Consider the following 22,607-nt stretch of genomic DNA (forward strand, 5'->3'; position numbering starts at 1 on the left):
TGGCCTGGGAAAGCAGTCAAGGACGGCCCAAAGCCTTGGGACCCTACACCCATGTGGGATACCTAGAAGAAGTTCCTGGATCCAGGCTTCAGATCGGCATAGCATCGGCCGTTGTGCTCACTTAGGGAGTGAATCATCGGATGAAAGATCTTCTTCTCTGTCTCTCCTCCTCTCTGTATATCTGACTTTCCAATAAATAAATAAATCTTTAAAAAAAAAATTCTCAAGTAAAGAAATTAATACATAACTGTTTTGGTGTATAATTTTATTTATTTATTTATTTGGACAGCTGGTTAAACTGCAACCTTCAATGCTGACAACCCATGTCACAGTACAAGTTTGAGTTCTGGCTACCTGGCTACCAATCTAGCTCCTTGATAATGTACCTATATAAAAGCAGTGAAGCTAGCCCAAATGCTTGGGTCACTGCATCCACACCAGGCGGTGGAATTTTGGGTTCCTGGGTTTTGCTTGGCAAAGCCCCAATCATTGTATTCATTTGTATTCATCAGCAGATGAAAGATTTCTCTTTTGGTCTCTCCTCCTCTCTGTCTTCCAAACAAATAAACCAAAAATAGTTATAATAGAAACATTTGGATAAGGCTTAAGTCAGCAGTCAGGATTTTCATACTGGTTATCCATGGGTGTAGGGAGTCCAAGTATGTGGGTCATACTTCTTCCCAGCTGCATGAGTAGGAAGCTGAATAGGAAGTGAGTAGCTGGAACGTGAACTGCATTCTGATATGGAATGCCTGCATTAATAACGATAGCTTAATCTATCATACCTACAACATCAGTTCTTTAATACAAAATATTTTTCATGGGGTCCATTCCAATCTCAGCTGCTCCATTTTCAACCCAGCTCCCTGCTTAATGGACCTGGGAAAACAGCAGGAGATAGCCCAAGTTCTTGTACCCATGCATTCACACCGGAGATCCAATTAAGCTCCTAGCTCCTGGCTTTGGCCTGGCCCAGCCAGCCCAGCCCCAGACAGCATGAACCAGTACAAAAATCTGCCTCTCCCCCTCTCTGTAACTTTGCCTGTCAAATAAAATAAATAATAATAATAATAAACAGCTAAATATTTTAGAAACTCACTCAAATTTTTTTTCATAAAAATCTTCGTGAACTTTTTGAAGACTTCTCATATGCATGAGTTCCAAATATTTTTGAAATTTCTGAAATAAACTTACTTTTTAGTTCCATTTTCCCAGAAACTTTTAAAAAAATTGTATATATTTTTTATTATATTTTTTACCATCTTTACATAGTTAATTAGGGTAAAAAGGTTCAAGGGCTATAGGAAAGTGGGTAAGACTATTATTTCCATATTGTTTCCTTCATGTTTAAAGGGGGAATAATAAGGGAGAAGGCCCACCCAGTTTCCCAACCCTCCCCAGGTCCTGGATGTAGGGTATGCTCCAAGGATCTTGCTCAAGTGGTTTTGATGGTTCACCAGTTATGAATCTCTGCCAATCTTGCCACTCCAAGCACGATGAGGTCTTTGAAGAATCCACTGGTTGACACAGTCCATCACAGAGTCTCCGTTTGCCCCGTATTTCGCTGCCAACATATAGCTGAGATGGTTGATTGACCTTTTCTGTCTCCCAGAAACTTTCTGAAACAGCTTCATGTGTGTATGTGTGGTCTGACAAAGACTAATAAAACTCAATGGGGCTGACGTTATAACATAATGAGTAAAGCTACTACTATGATGCCAGCATTCCATATTGGCACTGTTTTGAGTCCTGGCTTCTCCACTTCTGATCCAGCTCCATGCTAATGGCCTGGGAAAAGCAATGGATGACGGTCCAAGCCCTTAGGCCCCTGCCATCTATGCAGAAAACCTGAAAGAAGTTCTTTGCTCCTATCCTAGCTCAGGCCATTGCAATCATCTGGGGAGTGAATGGCAGGTGGAGACGTCTAGCTGTATCTCTCTCTTGCCTCCCTACTATCCCCCCTCTCTTAGAAAAAAAAACCCTTTCTTAGAAAAATTACCTATATTTGAAAGGCAGATTTACAGAGAGAAGAAAAGACAGTGAAAGAGAGAGAGGGATCTTCCATTCACTGGTTCACTCTTCAAATGGCTGCAACAGCTGGAACTGATCTGACCCTAAGCCAGGAGCCAAGAGCTTCTTGGTCTCCCACATGGGTGTAGGAGACCCAAGCACTTGGATTTGAGCCATTCTCTGTTGTTTTCCCAGCCTATAAGCAGGAACCTGGATTGAAGTAGAGCAGCTGGGACTAAACTGGCACCAAATGGGTTGCTTGCAGCACAGGTAGAGACTTAGTCTACTATGCCACGTGTCAGCCCCAGAGACTTTCACATAAATAAGTAAATAGTATCTTAAAAAAAAAAAAAACAGTAAAACAATGTCAGTACTAACAGTGCATATCACAGCACTTACAGTTGAATATCAAAGTAGTTAAAACATTATATTTGGGGATGAAATTGTGACATAGAGGGTAAAGTTACTGTCTGCAATATCAGCAACCCATTTGAGTGCTGGTTCATGTTCCACGTACTCCACTTCAAATCCAGCTCCCTGCTGATAACCTGGGATAGTAAATGGAAGATGGAGCAAATATTTGAATGAATGACTCATATGAAGCTTCTGGCTTGGGTCTAGCCCAGCAATGGCTGTCACAGCCAGTGGATAGAAGAATAATATTCTCATGCTCTCTCTCTGTTTCTCCTTTCCCTTTCAAAAAGAATCTTAAAACAAAAACTGCATGTGAGGTTGACATTTAGTGATCCTAGAAGTTGAACTATCTCTCTCAGTCCTATTAGAACAGTTTATTTCCTGGCTCTGGCTCTTGATTCTAGCTTCTTGCAAATGAAGACATTGGGAGGCAGCAGATAGGTGATGCTGCAAGTAATTTAGTTCAGCACCCATGCAGGACACCTGGATTGAATTCTCAGCTCTTGGCTTCAGCCCAGCCCAGCAAGCCCTGATCAGCTCCGCCCAGCTCTGGCCTACCTATAGATATCTGAAGAATCAAACAGCAGGAAGGAGTTCTATGTCTTTCCAAATGATAAAAATTAAAACAAAACAGTAAACACACTACTAAAGCAAACAAAAAACCTACTCACGATTTCTTGCTTCATACTTGACATGCAAATACCTTCTTCATTATTGCATTTGTAAATAGATAAATTTCAATGGATTTCTTGGTTTTCTACAGCTCTAGATTCAGGACTCACATATCTATCCGCATTTTAGAGGCTAACCTGAAAAGTACAGCCATTTTGCACTGCGAACTACCTGTATATGACCTTCAAATGACACCATCGGTTGGTGGCAGTGCAACTGACAGCAGACCCTTTTTCTTTTTTGTAAAGACTTATTTTATTTCATTGGAAAGTCCAATATACAGATAGGAGAGGCAGAGAGGAAGCTTTTCCAGCTGATGATTCTCTTCCTAAGCTGTTACAACGGCCAGAGCTATGCTGATCTGAAGCCAGGAGACCCAAGCCCCTTCTTCTAGGTCTCCTATGCTAGTGCAGGGTCCCAAGGCTTTGGGCTGTCCTTGATTAATTTCCCAGGCTACAGGCAGGGAGCTGGATGGGAAGCAGGGCGCCGGGATACGAACCCAGGCCCATATGGGATCCCAGCGCATACAAGGTAAGCACTTGAGTTGCTAGGCTACCACGCCAAGCTCAGACTTTTTTTCCTGACCTGAAAAGCTATTACCTTCTATCATAAAAGCATTTTAGAATTTTAAATCTCACATTTTGAAATATTTTGTCTAAAATATTTCCCAAATAGCTCATAATCTTCTTAAACTAGTATTTCTCCTGGCTAAAATGAAATCTTTAAAGGTCATATTTCTGATTTTAGACAATTCTTAAAGAGCAGAATCAAAACTATGAGGATCTTATAGATGAGGATATTCTGCAAGCAAATGAAGTGCCTTTATGAGTTCAACCTAGAAGAGCAATGTTTTAATGTTTGGGATTATCAGGCAAAAAGCAACAGAACTTGGAGTCATGCCAGGCAGAACAGCACTTAAATGGAATACACTGTGGATTTTAGAGGGAGTCTGTATGGAATCAGAACTTCTTTCATAACATGATCAGCTAAAACACAGGAGAGGGATAAGGAGAAAAGGCCTCATATTACTTGGCTGGAGGGAATATGAAATAAAATAGAGAAACAGAAAAACTTAAAAAGCTTAAGGAAAGAAACAATCAGTATAATTTGATAAGAGGCCCTAACAGGTGGGATACGTAGTGATTTGGAAGTTTAGAAAGATTCATTTAACAGTCTCTAAGAAACTAAATGACTGTGTAAGTAATCCCCATGTGAAATGTCCCTAGACACCCATGTGATATAGTCAACAAGAACTACTTCAAACAGTGAAAACCCCTATCAGCATATGATACCTTGGTTTTCACTTCATTATCATGTCACTGTGATTGGGAGGAAAACACTGGGTACTGGGATAAATCTCTTACAGAAGATTGCAAGACGGCATGCTTCTAGGAAGAGAAGATGCACGTCACGTTGGCTAAAAGGAGGACACCTGCTCAGAATGCTTAGCATCCAACGAGCCGCAGAGATGTGTGGTTCTGTGTACACAGGAACACCGACACTTGCTCAACCACATCAGAGCAATCAAGTCCGTCTCATGCCCGCTCACTCTTTAAGTGGAATATTACATAGTGACTTTCGAACCCCATAGATGGCGTAGGTCAAAAGTCACAAAATTAACATCTGACTTATTAAATAACATGTACTATACTTTAGGTAAATCACAAATTCTGTTCCTCAGTTCTTCAGCATTATAAAATGCAGCTATTTCCTAGGTTAGCTTCATGCAAAAAGCCCAACACGAATGCCTGCCAAATACGAATGCCTGCAAAGTACTAGAATTTCCTAGTATTAACTATTTGCTACACTTGGATAAAAATATGTTTCATCTAAAAAAATGTTTCATGTAAGAAGCTACCTTCTTTGGTGGGGCAGCTAGAGAAAAGTAACAAAAATCAACAAAACGAACATAAAATACTGGGTTTTTAAAAACTCAATATACAAAAAAACTGGCACTTATTAGTCCTTGATCAGAAGAGAAAAATCTGTGTAAGAAGGAAGAATGGCTTGTTATGGCAAATAGGTGAAACTATATGTATTTAGTTACAGGAAAAGGAGTCTTCATCTACACAATGAAGAACTGTCCACACATGATGTTCAGAACACAATGCAGACAAACTCAGCGTAACCAACCAAAAATAAGAGAAGATTCATTTGGTACAGGGCATAGAATAAGTTCCTTTTAAAGAGAAATATGGGACTGGTGCTGTGGCACAGCATTTTTAAGATTTATTTATTTGTTACTTGAAAGGCAGCTTTATAGAGAAAGGAGAGACAGATTTTCCATCTGCTGATTCACTCCCTATAAATGGTTGTAATGGCCAGATTCAGGCTGGTCTGAAGCTGAGAGCCAGGAACTTTCTGGGTCCCCCACATGAGTGTACGGAGCTAAGGATTTGGGCCACTGGTAGGAAACTGAATCTGAATTACAGCAGCTAGGACAGGAACTGGTATCCATATAGGATGTCAGTGCCACAGGTGCAGGATTATGTTGCTATGCTACAGCTACAGCCCCTGTGGTGTGGCATTTCAAGCTGCTGCCTGCAATATCCCATATGGGTGCTTGTTTGAGTCTTGGCTGTTCCACTTCTACTCCAACTTCCTGTTAAAGCATCTGGGAAAACAGCAGAGGATGATCCAAATCCTTGAAACCCTGAGACACAGAGAAAACTTCTGGCTCCTGGCTTTAGCCTAACACAACCCTGGCCACTAACAGCCACCTGGAGAGTAAACCAGCAGATAAAAGATTCCTTCTCCTTGTCTTTCCCTCTGTTTCTGTTTTTCAAACAAACAAACAAAACTCTTTAAATGAAAGAGAAGCCAGCTTAAGTTATTATAAATGGGGGCTAATGAATATATTATTTCTAGAAAAGACTATCTAAAAACTATACACAAGAGACCACTCTACGAAGCAGAGAGAGACCATCATAATCTGTCCACGTTTGTACCAGGGCAACCTCATGGCCCATACTCTTAGCACCTTATTCCATTCAACAAGGTACAAGCTGAGAATCAGAGCAGAAAAAAAACAGAGCCATTATGGTTATTATGCTGGTCATTTTCTTTTAAGTGTTCACATTTGTAATTTTACACATAATACTTTCCTTTTTGTCTCATGGCTTCTCTGCTAACATGGTATAGTTTATTTGAAGTCAATGAAATAGAATAGTTTGTGGAATGGAAAAAAATTCACTGAAGCAGATCTGAGTATGCAAATTGTACTTTGCAGAGTGCTAGAGGTCATATCAGATAGAAGAAAACAAAGGCCAAGGAAGTAAATTCCTCAAACAGGTACGATTTTGACTCTTATACTCTTTAGAACAGAGCACCTATATGTGGAGACCTTCCAAAAGTTCATAAGAAATGTAGATTACAAAAAAAACTGAAAAGGATTCCAGAAACTTTTTTGTACCAAAAATAATTTTAATGACAACTTTCTGAAGTGTCCCTACATATGCTTTTATCAAGAAAATGGCTTTAAGCCCATAAAAAATACCTGAAAACCACAAAATCACATGAATTATTAAATCATTTACTGTGCTCTGCATTGGGTTCTGCTTTTGGAAGAGTTGCAAAGATAAGCCAGACATATATCACTCTAAGTTTTAAAGGTATAAGACATATTTATCACATTAACTGGGGAGAGGCAAAATGCCAGAAAGAAGCAAATCAGTAAAAAATGAAAGCCCCAGCCACATGGCCGGTTGCCAGAAACTGCTGACAGGACACACCATGGTGGCGGCTGTAGACTGCCTGGGGAAAGGGGCCTGGGGACGTGCAGGAGTAGGGGCTGCCAAGGGAGTGTTTGACAGGTGTGGAATGATTTCTGGGAGATTTCAAGGAATGGGCCACTGCACTCATGTGAGGAATGACTTTAGAGAATTCGAAGGATGAAACCACTGCACCTGGAGGAAGCCCGTGATGGGGTGGTTTAGAAAGGGTAAACCAGAGACATGACTTGGCCAGACCAAGTCACACACCCACATGCGAGACCTGGATTGAGCTAAGTAGCATCACCTGCCAATCGCAGACACACAGGAAAGCTGGAGCTGGGGAGCCTGCCTGGCAGGGCTAGGCTGCAGTACCTGCCAACAAGCATTGGGGCAGGAGATGGGCCACATGAGGCTGGGTCGTGACACCAACCAGCATGCTAAATAGCCAGGTTTGTAGTAGCTGCTGTTTTGCTCAAGAGCTGGGGTTGATGATAGGCTGGGTCAGGCTGGACCATGGAACTCACAATTACAGAAGCTAGTGTTGGCAATAGGCCAGGCTGGGCCAGGTCACAGCACCCACCAGCAAAAGCAAAGGCTAGTACTAGAGGTGGAATATGCCTCGCAGGGGCCTAGCACCTGCCAAATCATGTAAGATCTGGGGCTTGGAGCTGACCTGGTAGCAGAACTTAGGGAACTCCTATACTATGCTCCAGCTTTGACTGATGAGCATGGGAGCCAGGGAAGGGGTGGGCCATACCAGGCAAGCTTCGGAGGTAGGAGCAGGCCTGGAATGGGCATTCCTCTGCTAGGTGAGCTGAAGCTCACACTGGTGAGCATGAGAGTCAGGGTTAGGATAGACTGGGTTTAACAAGACTGCAGCACCCCTTGATATGTGTGTGAGCTGGGTCTGCGATGGCCTGGATTGGATTAAGATTCAGCCCCTGTTGGCAATCCCAAAAGCCAGTGTGAGTGTAGGACAGGCTGGGCTAAATCATAGCATCCTCTGGCCAACAAGAGCTGGGTATGGGAGTGAACCAGGTAGGGCTGGGCTATAGCAACTGCTCTGTGAGAACCAAAATGGGTGTGGGTCAGTCAGACGAGACCACACTACTTGCTGGTGAATACTGAGTCTGGGGAGCAGGTCATGTCAGGATGGGTCATATCCACGCTGGGAATGGGTCTGATAGGGGAATTTGGGAAACTCCTGTTAGGCCATAGCACTTGCTGGTGAGCATGAGAACTAGGGCTGGGGGCGGCACAGGCCAGACCAGGCCAGAGTATCCACTGATATGTGTCAGAACCAGGATGGGGTGCTGACCAGGTCAGGTTGAGTTGCAACACCCACCAGTTTACATGACGGCTGGTGCTGAGGGCGGGCCAGGTTTGCTAGGCCTCAGAACACATTAGCACAAGCTGAAACTAGGAGCAGGCTAGACAAAGCCAGGTTGTAGCAGTGGCTGGTGAATAGAGACGGGGCAGGCCATGCCAGACCAGGCCACAGTACCTACTAGCACACACAAGACTCAGGGATGACTGGGCCAGGCAGGGCTGCAACACTTGTCAGCCTGTAGGTGGGTTAGGTCTGGGGCAGGCCAGGCTGAGTCAGGCTGTCTCACCTGCTGGTATATGCAAGAATAAGTGTGAGACAGCTGGGCTTTGCCACAGTATCTGCTCACAAGTGCTGAGACTGTGTGGAAGTCATGTCAGACTGAACTACAACATCCTCTGGCAAGTGCAAGATCCTGGGCTGAAAGCAGGCCTAGTAGAGGAACTGTGGGCATTCACCTGCTAGGCTATAGCTCCATCTGGTGAACAGGAGAGCCAGGGCTGGGGGAAGGCCAGGCTGGTCAAGGCAGCAACATCTGTTCGTATACGTGTGGGCTCGGTCTTGGGGAGGGTTGGGCCAAGTTATAAAACCATGGCTATGTACAAGAGCCAGATGGGATGCAGGCTTGGGACAGGACTGGTGAAAGTTACTAGGAGTCACCCCAACTAGCACCCATTGGTATGCATAAGGACTGCTGGTGTGTTTGAGGACCGAGCCTGTGGCAAGATGGGCAGGGTTAGGCTGATCACCTGTTGGTTCACTGAGACTGGACTGGGGGGTGGAACTGGCCAGGCAGCTTTATCCACAAGTATGTGCAACAGCTGGTGCAAGTGACAGACTGGCACACACAAGCAAGAGTCAAGTCTGAAGTCACCCCAAGCAAAGTTTCTTGAGGCACCCCCCCAACTAGATTGCTTGACTCAGACACCAGCCACAGGAAAAATCACAAAATATGTGGTCTGACCTTGGAGTGCATGTAACAGGATTGGATCTCCTCAGTTGCTGATGCCTGTGCAGTACACAGAATGTTCATATGCACACGGGAGACATGACAGCCAACTCATCTAGGCCAGCAGGGAATGTCAAATGCCTCATCAGAGGATGGAAAGTAGAACAGGTTGGACACTATCCTGACCAAGCTTTGCAGCATGTTCCTTAGTCTGTAGATGACTTGGTCAATCAACAGACATTGAAAAGATTTTCTCAACCTTAGAGCAACAAAACCAACAACTTCTCAGAACTATCAAAACCACTCAAGTAATATACTTGGAATATTCTTCCCCACATTAGAGTCTCTAAGGCATCATCAAATGACCATCTACCATCCCTGAGTGTTTATGCAGTTGGACAGCAAAGAGAGGCTCCCCCACCCACCTCTGCAGATACAGAAGAAAAATTCAAAATTTTAAACTTTCATCCTATCCACCTCTCTCCACATTTGACCTTCCCCATCCAATCAATATTAAAAATAAAATAATTTTTAGGGCCCGGCACGGTGGCGCAAGTGGTTAAGGTCCTCCCCTTGTTTGCCCGGGATCCCATATGGGCGCCGGTTCTATCCCAGCAGCCCCGCTTCCCTTCCAGCTCCCTGCCTGTGGCCCGGGAAAGCAGTCGAGGAAGGCCCAAAGCTTTGGGACCCTGCACCCGCGTGGGAGACCCGGAAGAGGCTCCTGGCTTCGGATCGATATGGCATTGGCCATTGCGCTCACTTGGGGAATGAATCATCAGATGGAAGATCTTCCTCTCTGTCTCTCCTCTCTGTATATCCGCCTTTCCAATAAAAAGTAATAATAAAAATATATCTTTAAAAAATAATAAAATAATTTTTAAAAAGAAAAATGAAGACAGAAGGCAATGGAGCTCATCAGTGGTGAAACTACTTGGAAATTCTTACCAAAGGCTTCCTGAAACAGATTCCTGAAAGCAAGACACACAACCTCTCTGCACTCTGAAGTGTGATTATACATACTTGTGATTAAATGCACAAATGTGACTACGTATGTTTATTATTAGGTAAACATAATTTAGCAGAAAAACAGAGTAAGAAAGCAGGTAACTAAAACACAACAGCGTTACATGTAGTAACAAGTAGATAATATTACTGAAAAAAGAGCAGTGAATCTTCCTGAAGGTTGCGGGGGAAGTAGATAACAGGAGTGGAGAAGAGGAAAGTGACTGAAGCAGGACCTTCAGAATAAGCAGTTTGCCAGGAAAAAAAAAAATCAGGTAACAGGAAGAACATGAACAAGGACATGGAGAAGTGAAGGCATGTGGCATCTTTGTATCTTTGGGGACTGAAGATGAAAGTGAAAAGGAAGTCACATCAGATTGTAAGGTACTTTAATCTCATGCCAAAGAATTTAGCTTCATTACAGTAGACAAAAGGTTTCTGATAGAGAATGATGATGTCACAAGCATTGTGACATACTCTAATATTAAAAAAAATTTGAAACCATGAAAACATTTAAAGTTTACTGGCTGCCTTGGGACCCTGCACCTGCATTAGAGACCTGGAAGAAGCTCCTGGCTCCTGATTCGCTCAGCTACGACCATTGCAGCCACTAGGGGAGTGAACCAGCAGATGGAAGATCTTTCTTTCTTTTCTCTGTAAGCATAAATTAAAAAAAAAAAAAAAGGCTACTGGCTACAACTGTGTGTGTGTGAGAGAGCAAGAGATAGAGAGAGTGAGTGAGCGAGTGAGTGAGTCTGGGGCTGACACCATGGTGCAATAGGCTAAGCCACCACAGTACTATCCCATACAAAATGCCAATTGAAATGCCAACTGTTCCACATTAAATCTAGTGTTCTGCTAATGTATGCAGGAAGGCAGAAGAAGATGGCCCGAATGTTTGGGCTTCTATCATTTATGTGTGAGATCAGGATGAACTTCCTGATTATTGCCTTTGGGCCTGCAGAGCAGTGTGTGTTATGGACATTTGGGAAATGTACCAGTAAATACAAATCTTTTTCTCTCTCCTTTCTGTGTCACTTTACCTTTCAAATAAACATATATATGCATACAAACATAAACCTTTATATAAACATTAACGCAAGGACTCCTTAAATTAACACCAAAGGTCCCACTGATGTATAAGTCATGAATCAAGTCAAGATTCCCTCTTCAGGGTCTAGTGTTGTGGCATGGCAGTTAAAACCCATTTGCAATGCCAGCATCCATATGGATGTAAGTTCAAATCCTGCTTGTTCCACTTCCAATCTACCTCCTTGCTAATGACCTGGAAAAGGCAGTGAGAGATGATCCAAGTGTTTGGGCTCCTGACATGGGAGCCTTAAAAAAACTTCTGGCTAGTGACTTTGGCCTGGCCCAGCTTTGATCATGGATGCCCTTTGGTGAGTGAACCAGTAAAACGAAAAGCTCTCTCCTACTCCCCTCCTTCTCTGCCTCTCCCTCTCTGTAGCTTTTTCAAATAAATAAATAGTAAACAAACAAAAACCAAGGAACTTCCTAAGGGCAAGGACTATTTATAGTTCATTTCTCTTTGGATCTCCAGGACATGAGATACAATGGAGCCAAGAGGAATTGGTTTGTAATTAGGAAAACAGAGAAGACAAAGGATAACTCTGAAGTTTCTAGATTGATCATCTGGTGGGAAAAGATGGAAGCTCTGTTTAGTAGATGTAAAAATTCAGAAAGCTATAGAACAGTGGGTGTTCTGCTTGTAAACAATTAAAACATCGGGAGCTCTGAAAAGAGTCTATGAGCACAAACAAAAACTTAATCATCACAAATTATGGTGTACTACTGACAGCTGAAGCCACGAGGGGGGATGAGATCATCAGCATAATGGGGCCCAATTCAGAATCTAGCAATCCCAGGGAAAAGATGAAACTGCACAGAAACAAACAAACAAAAAATTTAGACAGGAGGAGGACAAACAGAAAAGGTGACACAAGAAACATTTGTAGTACTGGTGCTCAACGATAACTGGAAGTTTGGCTAGTATGAAAACTCTAAAGGCTATTGTGATTGACAGAGCAGTCACTGATAAACCTTCATTGTAGTGGGGAGTGAATGAAGGATCGACTAAGTTAAAAAGTTAATGGAAACAGACAGAATGAGTCTTGGCCACTGCATCTGATCAATGCATTGAGAAGAGCTGATGCTGTGTCCATGCAACTGCTATGGATGGTCATGCCCAACTAATTCCTGCTTCCTGGTCAAGGGGAAGAAGCCGTACACAACACCAAACCCAAGAACCAAGGAGCCCTTAACTCTTTCCTCTGCATAACAGGCTGAATCACCACAACACTATATGGGTGGATCTAGCAGCTGGCAGCAAGGGTGTCATGGTGGTCACAAGCAGACATCAAGTCAGCCAACACCAGCCATCTCCTACATACAGATCAGCTTCAACAAGAGCATACAGGTCACTCTCAGCGGCACTAAGGCACATAATTCACAAGAACAAACAATAAATACAGCCTTGATCTGCACATGGCTCCACCTGCAAAGCCAATGCCCCCACGGGAAGCCAGAAGCCCATGATAATCAAGAGGAAGCATGTCTGTCCACCAAGGGTTCTAGAGACTCCTCAGTTCCAAAAGCTAATAAAGAATCAGACAATTTCTTTCAAAGGAAGGGAGGGAAGGATGAAAGAATGGTCAGAAAGGCACCTGGATGGGATAAGCATTTGGCGTAGATTAAAATGTCAGCTGGGAAACCTGAGTCCTGTGTCTCAGGATACCTGGGTTTAATGCCTGACTCCAGCCCAACTCTCTCTCCAGCTGATCCAGAACCTGGGAAGTAGTGCTGATAATTTAAGCAGCTGGGTTCCTGCCACCCTTGGAGTAGTCCTGGATTAAGCTTCAGCTTCAGTCCAGGCAACTCTCAGCTGCTAAATGCATTCGGAGAGTAAGCCAAAGGATGGGAATTTTCTTTTCTCCTTTGCTTTCTCTCTCACACACTACATATGTACATGTCTCCCTCCCTCTATGCCTCTCAAATAAATAAAACCTTTGGCAATATAAGGAAAGAATGAAAGACCTACCTAAGGTGAGACAAGTGGTGAAGCAGAAAAGTGTACATGTGATCTGTGTATTTCTTTTATGACTTGTGCCTACAGGCTCTGAGAACAAGAGCTGCTTTTAGTATTCCTATAGCACCTGCCAAATTATATATATTAAAAACAGCAGCACTATTAGATCAATGTTTAGAATGCAAAACAAATCACATTTTAATTAAAAGCCTGAGATAAAAGGAAGAGCACTAGATTGAAACAATTAGTCATCCAAGTCAAATCATTTACCCACATGGGGAAACTGTTTAACAGAGGTTACACCCTGTTATGCAATTCAATAAACTCTGTGAGCAACACTGGGAATGTTGTAAGATGTTACCTTAAATTCCTTCACCCTGGGCTGCACAAGGACATACTCACCTCCATAGTAGAGTCCTGTAGCAGTGCACATCCGCCACTGTCCCTGATACATTCCTGCTCTGCTGGGGCTGCACATCTGGACGCTGACATCTGCAATCTCTTGGGGCTCTAGCGATCTCACCATCACCATGTTCACATGTCCAAATTGGTCTCCCCCGACATATTTAAGACAAACCCCTGGAGGCCAGGCCTCTGCCCCTGAGTTCAAGCAAAAGAAAAACATGTTAGGCAATCAGTGGTCCTATGCTGAGTGAAGTTTACTATGAAACTGTAGAAGAGGCCTCTTTCTCTGTTTCACATACATGTAAACCTATCCAGATATCCCTGGGCTACCTAATGGCCCACACAACTAATCAGAAGCAATTATCAGAATCAACAACCTTCAACTAGCCACCTACCCTTGGGAGATCATATACATGGTGAAAACAAGGTAGTTCCTCAAGAAGAAATATTTCAAGTGACCTCAGATATGGCCACACACCCCACTGAATCTGTAGACCCTAAGAATGATATCCATGAAGAGGAATGAAGATGAAGCACAGACTCACACTTTTGGGGGACTGCTATCTGATAAAGGTAAAACATTGTCTACTTCCACTTGAACTTTTTAACTTTACATTCAAAGTAAAATATGTCTGTTCCCAGTTTGAAGAGATGAAACACACTAGGAGTAATTCTAAGACATTATTCTTATTTTTAAAGTATTTGCCTGATTTGCAGCTTTTCAAGCCTTAAATTCTAACATACCTTCTTCTCAAGTGACTGTGCAAACATAAAACAGAGGAATCAAGTCAAATTTCAGATCTCAGGTTCAGACAGCGATGGGGAAACTACAAACGATGGAGTGGTCCTCCTTGTAAGAACGTCAATAACCTCTGGCCCCAGGAGAATGCCATCAGCCACTGGTGCGCATGTATAGAGGAGGAAAACAGCAACACAAAGAACTGTGGTAGGAACGTTCTTCCTTTGCAAGTGCTGAACATTTTATTGGTGTTTACTCCTCTACGCCTATTTTCATTATCCAATAAAAATGGGACTGTGTGTTGGCTAGTTCTGACTAGTTAAGCAGTATAAGAAGCCACAGACACTGAAAAGTTAGACACAGCAGGACTCTCAGGACATAAGGATCATGATTTATCTCCTAGTAGTATTCTGCTCTTAATGTGTCACACTGGTTTTAGCAAGCCTGAGGGCTCTCTACAAGATAGGAAAGCAATCAGAATTTTCCTTGAGATCCCAGCTCCACTTGAAACAGCAGCCTCTGAGGCCACTATGTATTGTCATGACCTCTTCTTAAAACACTGCTGGCAAAGAAGCTTTTAGGTAACCACTTAAGAAAGGCTATGGATGATATGCTGGCAATATATGCATATTCTTTTTCATTTTGGCACCTGTGGCCTGGTGAAAGCATAATGTATCACATCAAGAAAACTAGTAACATACACCTTAGAAATGTTGGTCTCTTTAAAGACTGAGATCCAAGAGAAAATTTAAAGTTACAGGACCAAATTCACAATTACTATTTAAAACACATACACAAGACAATGTCTGCTAATTACAAAAACCCAAGAATATGGTTTTTTTCAGCTTCTAAGAAACCAAAACTCACTGTAGGAAACACTCAGATGTCCTGGGCAAACCACCGCAAGTAGCTGAGACCTCTTGGCTGTCCACAAAAGGGAGCACTACTATACTCCAGGAAAACAAACGGCTAACACTGCATGATTTGGCTAGAGTCTTGCACTTCATGGAACTCTGGATACTTATTATTGTTCAATGTGGTATGTGGAGGGTCTCTTGAAGAGAAAACTTTAAACTGCTCATTTATAATGAAATAAAAAGCTAATCATCTATCTATCTGCCTTATCCATTTATATCAAGAATACAGATACTTCTTACAGTCACAACTGTTAGGTCAGCTAATGAAAAGATTAGGGATTCTATATAATTGTTATTAAAGAAAGGAAAGTAATGCTGGGCCATTTGAACTACTTATCTCTGGAAAACCTGAAACATCAATTTACAAGTCTAATACAACAGAGCTTCAAACAACTGAGTTACAAACTCTCTTAATGGAGGAACAATCTAACCACAAAGACTAACCAGTGTTTTTGACTTTCCAAGTTATCACAATCAAATATACAATTATGGTGATGATTCTCCCATTATCATACAAGACCATGTTATTATTTCCTTCAAATATGGTACTTAAAAAAACTATTGTCAGGGCCAGCATTGTAGGGTAAGTGGGCTACACAGAGGCTTGAGACACTGCTATACCCTATGGTGCCAATCCAAGTCCCAAGCTGTTCTACTTATAATCCAGCTCCCTGCTAATGCCTCATCGAAAGCAGTAAAAGATGGCTCAAGCACTTGGGCCCCTACATCCACATGAGAGTCCGGCTCCTAGCTTTGGCCCAGACCTGGACATTGCACTCATTTGGGGAGTGAACCAGCAGAGGATAGACGATTTCTTTCTGCAATTCTTTCAAATAAATCAACAGTCTTAAAAGAAAAAAAGGTCAACTTTTTGGGCCTGTCATAGTACCCTAGTGGCTGAAGTCCTCACCTTGCATGTGCCAGGATCCCATATGGGTGCCAGTTCGTGTCCCAGTGGCTCCCTTCCCATCCAGCTCCCTCGTTATGGCCAGGGAAAACAGTAGAGGGCGGCCCAAAGCCTTGGGATGCTGTACCTGCGTGGGAAACCTAGAAGAAGCTCCTGGCTTAAGATCAGCTTAGCTCTGGCCATTGTGGCCACTTGGGGAGTAAATCAGCAGATGGCAGATCTTTCTGTCTCTCCTGCTCTGTAAATTTGACTTCCCAGCATAAATAAATAAACCTTAGAAAAAATAAATAAAAATGTTTTCAAAGGGTCAATTTTTAAACCCCTGTAAGGATAGAGAATACCTTTCAAAATAAACTCCATGATAGCATGATCTTGCTACTGTTTCTCCCTGACACCTAACCAAGTAACTGGAACATACTCAAACGTGTTGAATGCATGAGAATTAACACCACTGAGAAAATTAATCATTTTAATGAGGAAAACAAAAAATAGGAGAAAGCAATGGTTCTGAAATTCTCCACAAAGGGCCTGGCGCTGTGGCCTAGTGGCTAAAGTCCTTGCACACGCTAGGATTCCATATGGGTGCCGGTTCTAGTCCCAGCAACCCCCCTTCCCATCCAGCTTCCTGTCTGCGGCCTGGGAAAGCAGTTGAAGACAGCTCAAAGCCTTGGGACCAAAAAGTTCCCGGCTCCTGGCAGCATACTGGCTCAGCCCCAATTGTTGGGGAGTGGCCGCTTGGGGAGTGAATCATTGGATGGATGATCTTCCTCTCTCTCTCCTCCTCTCTGTATATGTGACTTTCTAACAAAAATAAATCTTTAAAAAAATTCTTTACACAATCCCACTTTTTTTTAATCCACTTCTGTATATTTCAAAAATAAAGACGACTGGATCAATGCACCAAACTCTTCCTTCATATGGCAATTACAAGTTTCTTACCGGTCAGAGAAAGAGCAACGTTGTGGTAACATGTCATTGGCCACAGCTGGACAACAAAAATGGCACTATCACAGCCAAGAAACTGTACATTTAAATTCTGTCCAATTACATCTTTAGAGGGACTTTATCAAATTTTCACTTCAATCTCTAACTGTAAGGTTTACTGCTCGGGTTTCACATGATTTTAATTCGGCTATAACAACAGAAGTTTGGATGTTGCAACTTTGCTTCTGTGCTATTAAAAACGTCTCCATTCTGACTGCCTGAATCTAAGAGTTTTAAATATATTAAGAGTTTCCTTTTGAACACTGTGAGATATTTAGTGTCTATGATAAAAATATGGGATACTTGCACTCAGTTTCCACAACCTCATCCTTCGTAGACATGAATGTCTCACACAAACAGCAGAGGGGTGCCCTGAAAATTATCCTTGTAATTCTTTGAGCACACATTTTACCTTTTAGGGAAAGTTGTGAATGAGAGAGGCAAAGGAGAAACGGCTGAGCCTGCTCTACTTATGTATGGTCACTCCATCTCCAGGAAGGACTCAGGTGAGATCAGGATGTCAAAGCAACAGTGTGTGGGCAGGCCAGCCTCTCTCTAACAACACAGCCAGTACTCACTGACAGATGGTTTCTCCTCAACCAATGGAGACTTTCAATTTAGAGATATAAAACCACTTTACAACTGTCAAACAACTTATTAAAATCCTATTTTTGAAAAGTACCTTGAAAGATAAAATCTCCAGCAACTGTGCCCAACTTTTCAAAGGGAACATGAACATTCTCTCAACAGGAACCAAGACTGCAGACCCAGGCTGTTTTAAAAGGAAATTACAAAGCAGGAGCAGGAAGACAGAGCACCGAGGCCCACCAACTGAGATTTTTTTTCAGGGCAAGCTTCTAAGGTTCTGTTTGAAATTCTAGTCATTCCAGATGAACCTTCCCTATCTTCTCCTCACGGACCCAAGAAACTGTCTAGTTGAGAAAACTCTGTAAACATACCAAGAGGCTTCTGATATAGCAACAACAATATTTAAATATTCCATCACTACTCCAATAACTAAAGAACTCATGGAAAGCCAGATCATTTTCACTGTAAGTTAACTGTATGATACTGGCTTAAGTTTAAGACAGGTTTTAGTGTCATTCCTTGCAAACACACTTTATCTGCATTAAAATTTTTTCCAAAAAATTTTTCACACTTAGGTTTCACAGCATTTTTTAATTAACAGACTTTATTAATTCAGAGAAGAAACATGAAAGAAAGTTAAACTACAGAAAACAGGTCTGATACTTAAAGTAGGTCAAATTAAGAAAGGTGAGGAAGAAATCAAAGAAAACCAGATGTCAAATAAGTGAAATTTAGGAAGATAGAAAACAGGGCTATTTTCCTGCTACCATGTAGCTCCTGAACCAACACTGCACACTGTCATAACAGGGAGAGACGTGAGAATTTCACAGGTATCCCGAGTCATCTTTCACGCTGGGTGAGTCTAAGCTGTGTGTCAGTCCACTCTGAACTGGCCTCCAAGGGAGAGTCCTACTAGCATCAGAAAAGCAATGCATAACAATGAAATATGGTACATTAGTCTTTGTTTAAAAGGCTAGTCCCCAGCTGGGGAAGAACCAGTGGATGGGCAGTCTGTCTCTTTCCCTTTCTCTAACTCCAAATAATCTTTTTTTTTTTTAATGGTCTAGTTTAACCAGTCTTTTCCCATCATGAAAACTGATTTGTAATGAACTAAAAAGTAAACTGAGTCAACAAAAGTTCGTTATTTATAGACAATTTGAGTTCATAGAGTTTTGTATAATTTCCATCACATTTTCTTTCTAGGGGATCAACATTGTGGCACACTGGTTAAACCACCACATGCAATGTCAGCATCTCATATCAGAGTAAAGTTCAAATTTCAATTCTTCCATTTCTGATCCAGTTCCCATGAAGGCAGTGAAGAGGGCCAAAGTGCTTTGGACCCTACCACCCAAGTGGGAGATCCAATTGTTGATGCCATCTGGGGAATGAACCAAAAGATCAAAGATCTCTTGTCTTTCCCTCTCTAACGCTACCATTTTAACTAATTAATTAATTAGTTAGTTAGTTAATTAATCTTTAAATTAAAAAAATTTTTGGGTCCATATCATGGCTCAGCAGGTTAAGCCGCCTTCTGCAAAGTGAGCATCCTATGTGAGCACAGACTCAAGTCTTCGCTGCTCCACTCCAGACCAGATCCCTATTAATGTGCCTGGGGAAACAGAGGACGATCGCCCAAGTATCCCAACCCCTGCCACCACCCACATTCAAGATACTAGATGGAGCTCAAGGCTCTTGGATTCGACCTCACCCAGCCTTAACCCGTGCAGCCATTTGGGGACCGAACCAGTAAAAGGAAAGTCTCTTTGTTTGTCTCTCTCTGCAACTCCGATTTTTAAATAAATAAAATAAACTTTAAAAAAATAACTGGGACCAGTGTTGTGTTGTATTGGGTAAAAGCTGTCATCTGTGATGCAGGCATCCTATACTGGCACTAGTTTGTGTCCTAGATGCTCCAGTTCAGATTCAGCTTCTTGCTAAAGTGTATGGAAAAACACATGACCCAATACTTGGGCTCCTGCTATCCACATGGGAGACTAGAATGAAGCTCTTGGCTCAACCTTGGTTTCTGTAGCCCCTGGGGGCAAATCAACAGCCGGAAGCTAACTCGCTCGCTTGCTCTCTCTCTGTGTATTTGACTTTCAAATAAGTAAATTAATAAATCATTTAAATAATTCCTTGCCTGATAAGGTACCCACAAACACATTTTAGCTAGATTCCCTTTTTCCACCTTTCTAAACTTCTCTCAAAGTCCTCATTAACAAACAAATGAAAGCAACCTGAACCAGTCATTAGTTGGGATAAAGACTAAGCTCACTCAAATTTTTAAAGTCATTAGAAAAGAGCTTAACAAGCAAACACAGATACCAGATACCAGTTAGAGTTACCCAGTTTTCAAGAAACCACAATTAATTTATCTCTAGTTTATCTTAGAGGGAGTAGTACATCAAAATACTACTTAAAAAATTTCCCTCTTTCCCATTAGGAGAAAATCCCCACACTTTTACTTCATTTTTCAATGTAGTATTAACATCTCAGATAATTAACACCATGAAATTTCAGAGAAAATCATCCTTGTGATCACAAAGAATTGAGCTTTTGAAAGAACATATGCTCACAGATTTTTCCAACTACCTATTTCTATCCAAGGATTTACCACCTCTAGCCTGCTGGAAATGACTGCAAGAGTAACTAGAGCAGAATTAAAGTGACAGAGCAGAACTGTTCAGGTGGAGATGGACCTCACGAATACTGGCTTGTGTTTGAGTGTCATCAAGTCACAGGTGGCTTGGAAGCCTGAGACCTACATTCTTCCAATTTCAGAGCAGGGTTATTATCCTGATGTTTGGTTATCATGCCTGCAGAGAAAATCTGCACATCAAACCTAAGAAAAAGATCAGTTACATAATCACATGTGTCACCTAACCATTTCCTTATTTTTTTTTTAACTAGTAAGAAAAATAAAAGTGGGTAGGAAGAATTGCCAATATACACTTACCAGAATTCTGGATCCGCCAAGTTTTTACAAACTGAGTATCTGGAGGGATAGACTCTCCTTCTCCTATGGTGACATCTTCAACAAAGGACATGGAGGGCACACTGATATTTGGGCTCTCAAAGTCATAGTAGGCTCCAATTGCTGCTTGCAGGTTCCTACAAATGAGAAAAACAGGAAAACAGTTCAATGAAAATAGAAAAAGCCTGGGGCTGAGTATTGGGCACTGCTGGTTAAGAGGCAGTTGGAATATTCAGAGTACTCAAGTCCCAGTTCTGGCTCCCCCATTCCAGCTTCCTAGTAAGAGAGAACAGATCCTGGGAGGCAGCATCCTGCTACCTATATTGGAGACTTGGCTTCAGTCTAGCCCAGACCTAGCTGTGGACATCTGGGGGGTGAACCAGAAAAATGGCAGAGATCTCTCTGCCTCTGAAATAAAATAGATTTTTAAATTAAAATAAAATAAAATCTCTGCTTTTAGAGTTTGTTATAGAACCTGAGGCTACTGGAATGCAAGACTTCAAAGTTGCCGATTTTGGTCAGGGAACAAGAGGGAAAAGAGGAAGGATCAACAAACTTTGTATCCCTTTCTTCTCCAGTTATCCACAAAGAAATAAGCAATACCAGTAGTACCAACAGCAACATACAGGGTTCTGTTACCCATAGGATACTAATACTGAGTGAGAAAGTCAAGTGAGAAAAGCACTCTAACAACTACAACTAAGGAATTCAAAGAATCTCAATTCTAAAGCATTCTAATGGTTTAATTTCCCAAAACAGTGTGTACAAGGTTCCAAAGTTCCATACAATTAGAAGATCTTTCTGATGTTCGAATGACTTTCTGAAATACCCTTCCAGAACTTTCTTTAGCATACACAAATATATGATAGAGATGGGTATTCCAAACATTCATGGAAAATGTACACCATTAAAACCATGCATGGATTTCAAGATCTGTTGCACCAAAATAAATATATCTTTAGTTACATTTTCCAGAGAGCTTTTTGAAGTATTCGCTTATATTCAAATCCTTCTCCATTTTCACACCACTGGTAACATGTTATACATGGGTTGGGGTGGGCGGGGGGTGGGAACCAGACCGAGGGAAAGGGAGGCAGAGAGAAAACTGGTTCAATGCCCAGATGGTTGCAATAGCAGGGACTGGGACTAAGGCTGTGGTTAGGTTGCAGCCACAAGCATTGAACTTCCCTAGATCTCTCACATGGGTGGCAGGGATCCAAACACTTAGGTTACGTTCTGTTGCTTTCCAAGGCACATTAGTAAGGAACTGGATTAGAGTGGAGCAGCTGAGACAAGATACAGTGCCCATATGGAACTATCAGCATCATAGGCAATGGTTTGACCCACTGCACTATAACACTAGCCTTTTCCTCTTTTTTTTTAAACAACTATCAATAATTAGGTACATCATTCTTCAATCTTTTCAATTTGTTTCTAATATAACTGTTCCACTAGTAACTATATCCACAGTTTTGTATGGGTGCAAGTGTACCCATAGGACACATTTTTTTAAGATTTATTTATTTATTTATTTGAAAGGCAGAATTCACAGAAAAAGTGGAAAAGTCAGAGAGGGAGACAGACAGGGAGGGAGGGAGGGAGAGAAGGAGGGATGTGGGGAGCGGGGTGCTAAAGCTGCTCCTGGGATGGGGAAGGGCCATTGTAAGATGGCGGCTGGCCCAGGGTCAGGAGTCAGAGTTGGTCTCTCCAGCAGGTAAACAGGAAGTCACAGGGATAGGCTAATGCCCTTGCTGCGATTATGTCATTGCGATTATGTCATTGGCCTATTACGTAGTGCCAAGTGGATCCATGGGGAGAAGTGATTGGTGGAGAACGATATAAAAGTTGTAAAAAAAAACTGGGACGGACAGATAGACAGACAAGAATGAGAAGAATAGGGTGCCGGCAACTGGTGGCCCATATGGGGAACATTCAGGCCAAAGACAGATAAGAATAG

The 22,607-nt window shown here is 42.1% G+C and overlaps 1 protein-coding gene across 2 annotated transcripts in view; it reads right to left on the reverse strand.

Annotated features, from left to right (window-relative positions):
* The window catches only part of ILRUN (inflammation and lipid regulator with UBA-like and NBR1-like domains), a 93,126-nt gene that overhangs the window by 42,619 nt on the left and 27,900 nt on the right, over positions 1–22,607 (reverse strand). The window contains exons 2-3 of one of the 2 annotated variants that reach the window (XM_040983221.1): positions 20,633–20,787; positions 13,536–13,733 (exon numbers count right to left, since the gene is read on the reverse strand). In XM_040983221.1, the coding sequence (XP_040839155.1) occupies positions 13,536–13,733; positions 20,633–20,787 (353 nt within the window). The remainder of the gene's footprint in view (positions 1–13,535; positions 13,734–20,632; positions 20,788–22,607) is intronic. The other variant, XM_040983223.1, reaches the window with a different exon arrangement.

The sequence above is a fragment of the Ochotona curzoniae genome, unplaced genomic scaffold, assembly GCF_017591425.1.
Source record: "Ochotona curzoniae isolate NIBS_2020 unplaced genomic scaffold, NIBS_Ocur_1.0 contig_3819, whole genome shotgun sequence".
In the NCBI taxonomy this organism is placed as follows: Eukaryota; Metazoa; Chordata; class Mammalia; order Lagomorpha; family Ochotonidae; genus Ochotona; species Ochotona curzoniae.